Here is a 4,991-nt window from a genome sequence, read left to right as displayed (position 1 = left end):
TGTTGTTGTTGTTATGATTCCTCTTCTCCCACAAACGCACACACGCAAGTAGGGTGAGAAAAAGGGGTGTCTACCACCACCACCCCACTAATAACGTACTTCTTGTCTCTGTGTGGACGATGTCTGTTCGCCGCAGTGGTTCCTGCAACAACGTTAAAGCCCTACGCGGTATCCCGCCCCCACCCACCAGCCCAACCACACTCTTTTTGGCGACGCCTTTCGCCCACACCGGAAATGTCACTTCCCAAAATATAAATAACGCACTCAGAGAGAAAGAAAGAAAGAAAGAAAGAAGGGGAAAAGAAAAGACAAACACAAAAGTCCATCAGTGAGTGTACCAAAAAAAAAAAAAAAAGACAGCCCGATTCTCAAGAATGTCAAAAAAATATATATAATTAAAAAAAAAAAAACTGTGGATTCACAACACTGCATTCATGAATACCCTACAAAAAAAAAGAGAGGAGGGGAATAAAGAGGGAATGTGAAAAGGAAACATGGAAGCAGAGCTGCGCTACCATAACGATCCCATCCATCCCTTCGTCGTGCCATCACCCCACAACAGCGTTGCAGTGAAGGAAGGTGTCACAGGCTCTTTTCCACCTGCAGACGCAGCCGGTGGCAATGAACCATCCCCGCTACCAACATCTGCAGCGCCACATGACGATGTCGCCCCTCCTCTTCCTTCACTGCCGCCTCTTACCTTGAGGTTGGAGTGCGTTCCCCCCACCGACGGGATGATGGAAGGGGCGGTGGTGGCCAGCGGGAGCAGCGGGAAGCGATCTCGCTCCTTGGGGGTAGCAATGGCCCCATTGAACAATGGTGACTGGTGTGGCTGCATGTTCTCTGTGGCGCTCTGGGCATTGCTCCCTGCTACGTTCCACACCTCCGCTGCGGCTGCGGAGCACCACGAACCAAATGAGAGGGTCGTCGCCCGTAATAACCGCGCACTAGCAGATTTCACAAACGGGGCGGTAAGTGACCATGTGACGGGATCCACTCGGCTCTCAATCGCCTGCAGGACCGCCGCGGTGGATGAATTGGACACCTTGTCCGGTGAAGTGAAAAGCCCAGTGATAAACAACACATCAAAGTACAATTGCAGCAGCGCCTCGTCCTTTTCATCATCGTCATCCGTGTCATCTTCATTCCCCTCTGTGTCGTGGCTGGCTGCCGAATTCACCACACAACCAGCCTGACGGCTGCGGGCTGGAAAATCACCATCTCCACCAGCATTGCTGTTCGCACTGTCGTTTATGTGTCTCTTGTCCTCCGCCAGAGATGGCAAGACAAAACTCAAAAGGGCGGATGACGTGCCGTCAAGCAGCTCGCGTATAACAATCGGAAGCACCGTCTCGCGGAGGCGCTGCCCCGCCCCCACGGTGTACAGAACGTGCTGCAGAGAAAACAAAAGCTCCGCAACATGTGGCGTGAGATGAATTGGGTACGCTACCGGTTGCTCTCCCTTTTCCTCCTCACGCTGCTGGGGCTGATGCGGATGGCGACAAAAGTCATGACACCAACATGCCGCATATCCCAGAGTGTATCGTCGTGCAGCCAACGATGGGGCGACTGCATCCACCGTGGGGACCCTGACAGCCGCCCACGCCTCCCTGTATGCCGCGCAGAGTCCGCTTTCCCACTCGCGACGTAAGAGTTGCACCCATGGCATGTGGCAGGCAATGACAGTCCCACGAAGTTCCTCCCAAAGCGCCCCCGCCGTGTTTGATACCGCCGGTGTCGTCTCCAATACACACAAAAGCACCTCCACAAGCAAAGAGAGACGATGAAAAAAGACCATCATGGCCGCACACCGTTCAAATGATTCTCCCTCGTCTTCTTGCTGCTGCTGCTGCTGCTGCTGATATGCCTCCTTTTCTCTTCGCATCATATCCTGTACGCGCCCCAGAGCACCTGAAATCCATGCCGTAATGAGATTATGAACGGGCGTCTGTGCCACAGCACACAACCTCTCGGAATCAAAAATACGTTGAAGCATGTACAGTAACACGCTGCGCTCAAACACGGCGGATTGATCATCATTTAAGACAATCTTTCTCTCCATACGCCCAGAATACAAAGGAAACATACACATGATTGCCTTTTTCTTTTCCTCCATGTGGTTACCATTATTCCCTTTCCTCACATTTGTATTCCCCTCCCCTCTTTTTTCCTCTTCTTTACCCCCCTCGTTCTCACCATCATCATCATCATCATCATCATTATCATCATCGTCATCTACAAATAACATCTCTTCTTCCTCTTCAAAAGCCAATACATGTTTTTCCCCATCCATCATGGCCGTAAACGTGTCAGAAAACACGCATCCCTTTGAAGAAGTATCTGAGATGAAGTTATGAGGGTTATTTGTGTACAATTGGCATGTGTCTTGTGTCTTTCCCTCAAAAGATGCCGTTTTGGAACGCGACCACACACTCTGAACCACGGCACGCGCAAGAAGAGCATTTATCGTCGCACTCTCCTTCCCAGAGCTGCGCATACGTCCTTCCGAGTTGGCAGAAGAAAAAACAGATTCATTTCTGCAGCCGTCACTGCAGTGAACCGCAGCAATAAGTCGACTCGCAAAAAAAGAGCGAGACAGGAGTCGCTTGGAAAACTGCGATGATGTGCCAGGCTTCGTTGTCGTGACGGCATCCGTTTCAACATACGGCCGGATTGATGGCGATGGCGATTGATGGTGGGCATGACAACTCCCTTCTACACGGATGGATTGCAAAATGGCATTCCAAACAACATCTGCCTTTCTCAAACCGGCACCAACAGCCCTCACAAGCGCACGCTCCGTCGTTTTATGCACCATCTCTGTCCACAACGCGTCTTCAAAAAGAAGAACATTTTGCCGGTGACTTTCACAAAGCCACTTTTGCATTCGCGTGGCCTCTTGAAGTGCAAGTCGCTCCTGCAGGGCCACAAGACGCGGGCTGCGCAGAAGACCCGCATCCGCGACACAACCCAACAACTGTGACACGGTCTCTTGGACAATCCTTAACTTCCTGCTGACATCCTCACATTTCCACCCCAACGCGGCCGGTAAATTTTTATGGTCGCTGCCGGAATCAACGCCGCAAAACCTCTTGGCGGGTTTCCGTCCTTGAAGAAGCTTTGGGTCAAGAAGTTGCATTCCGCACACCTGACGCATCACCTCACGAATATAGATTGTTCGCAAATGCGTTCGCTTGGGTGCATTGAATCCACCCGGAAGAAGTATGCCCATCGCTGAATTCGATTCACTCAATGAAGCATCTCCGATCTCCTCCGGGGCACTAAGAAGAGAACTGGACAATGCACCACGTGCAGAACTCCCACCCATACGGCTTGACATGCGGTCGCTGAATTCCAATAGGTCTTTGCTCCCGTCTTCTTCCTGCTGCTTTTGCCGCTCTTTTTGTTCTTTGGCAACCAGTCGTCCACGAAGTGTCAGCAGTGTCTGCAAAGAACGTTGCTGTCTTTTGTAATTCCCATATCCATCCACATCCTCCCTATCATTTACCCCGTCATCATCATCATCCCCGCCATGATGCTGCGACAAGGGCCCTTTTTCAGCATCCCGCCCATGTTCATAGAGACGTGGCAGCACCGACGCAACGTAGGCAACAAGATGGAAAAACAACTGTTGTGCGCGCTGTAGAATATGTAAGGCAATGACTCCATTGCTCGCCTTACAGTTGGATCGACTGGCTACAGATGCAACAGGTTGACTACTGTCCGTCGTCGTCGCTGAGGTAGTAATACCTTTCCCCACACTATGTGCTGCCTCCATGGAGAGTGGTATCCATGCAGTAGAGAGCGGCGAATTTGCAGCGTCGTCAAGGAGCCACATTGGCAACGGCAGAGCAACACGCAGCCACTCCATCTTTCCAGATGACTGTTTAACGGTATTCGTCGTCCCACATGCACTTTCACTTCCCCTCTTCCTCTTATTCCCCCCATTGATCGCCTTTAATATTAGCTGAAGCTCATCGTTAATCATGGCAGACACAAGTTCAATAAGATGTTGCAGAGCCAATGCTTCAGGTGCGGTGTCAATAATGCCCAGTGCCGCATGAGCCTCCGCCATGTGCGCCAACACATCCGTCAGAAATTCGTCTCCCAAAGTTACACTATCCGCCGTCGCATTCGCCGTCGCGTGCCGCTGGGTCTCCCTCATACTCCCACCACCTCTCACTGAACGTTTTGTTGCAATAGCATTTGTCACCGTCCGTTGGGCCGCATCATCCGCATCCTTGCGAAGTAACTCACGAATTCCCTGCCGAATGCGGCTTCTATACGACTCCAGCAACAATCGCCACTGTTCATGCTGTTTGCCTTGCCCCTCTGACAAAATGGAGGCTTGGAACTCCACTGTCGTCGTCATACTTTTTACTGCAAGTCTCTTCTCGCACTCTAACCCATCCATTAGCTCATGCCAGACGGTGGCCGCCTTCTGCACCTGCTGCGACCCCAGCAACCCTTCAATTGCAACGCACCGCTGTTGAAACACTAACCGGTCACACGGTGCTGAACTCAATGCGTCTGCTTCATTCCGCCCCGCCTCCTTCCCTTGTGTTTGACCTTCCACGACAGCCTCAAACAGGCATCGCACTGGCGTCGCCTCGGAGGGCGCGGAATGAACACCTCTTCGTGAAAAGATCCCCCGCTCCAGCACGTCTCCAGGGCTCTGGGGCGACAATGTCAGTTGCTGCTCCGTATGCAGTTGTTTCTGCATCTGCAGCAACTTCCTGCATGTTTGTTCCATCCCCACCACCTTGTCACAGGCCGCAATAAGGTCGCGATAACTTTGCCCAACAATCTGCTTGAGCCGGTAGTCACTCTCCTGTATGCCGCGGGTGATGGTGCTGAGATAGTCCCGGACCTGCTCAACGGTGTTATTCGTGAAGATGCGTCGCACCTCCTGCACCGCCTCCTCAGAAGACATCCTGCAACTCTCTAATAATGGATGCTTCTTCCCTCCTCTTCTTTTTCTTCTTTTTTTT

The 4,991-nt window shown here is 51.8% G+C and overlaps 1 protein-coding gene across 1 annotated transcript, besides 5 other annotated features; it reads right to left on the bottom strand.

The window, feature by feature from the left end:
• Positions 1-4,991: a sequence feature (heterozygous, Esmeraldo-like haplotype).
• Positions 267-309: a sequence feature (CT-rich).
• Positions 380-410: a sequence feature (AT_rich).
• On the bottom strand, positions 512-4,933 carry Tc00.1047053509143.10 (hypothetical protein, conserved; the record flags this gene model as incomplete). Its single annotated transcript, XM_798871.1, has 1 exon — positions 512-4,933. The coding sequence occupies one exon, from the start codon at positions 4,931-4,933 to the stop codon at positions 512-514; it is 4,422 nt and encodes a 1,473-aa protein (XP_803964.1).
• Positions 1,839-1,861: a microsatellite.
• Positions 2,193-2,236: a microsatellite.

The sequence above is a fragment of the Trypanosoma cruzi genome, genomic scaffold (assembly GCF_000209065.1).
Source record: "Trypanosoma cruzi strain CL Brener 1047053517155 genomic scaffold, whole genome shotgun sequence".
Taxonomy (NCBI): domain Eukaryota; phylum Euglenozoa; class Kinetoplastea; order Trypanosomatida; family Trypanosomatidae; genus Trypanosoma; species Trypanosoma cruzi.
This window is presented reverse-complemented; position numbering and strand designations above follow the sequence as displayed.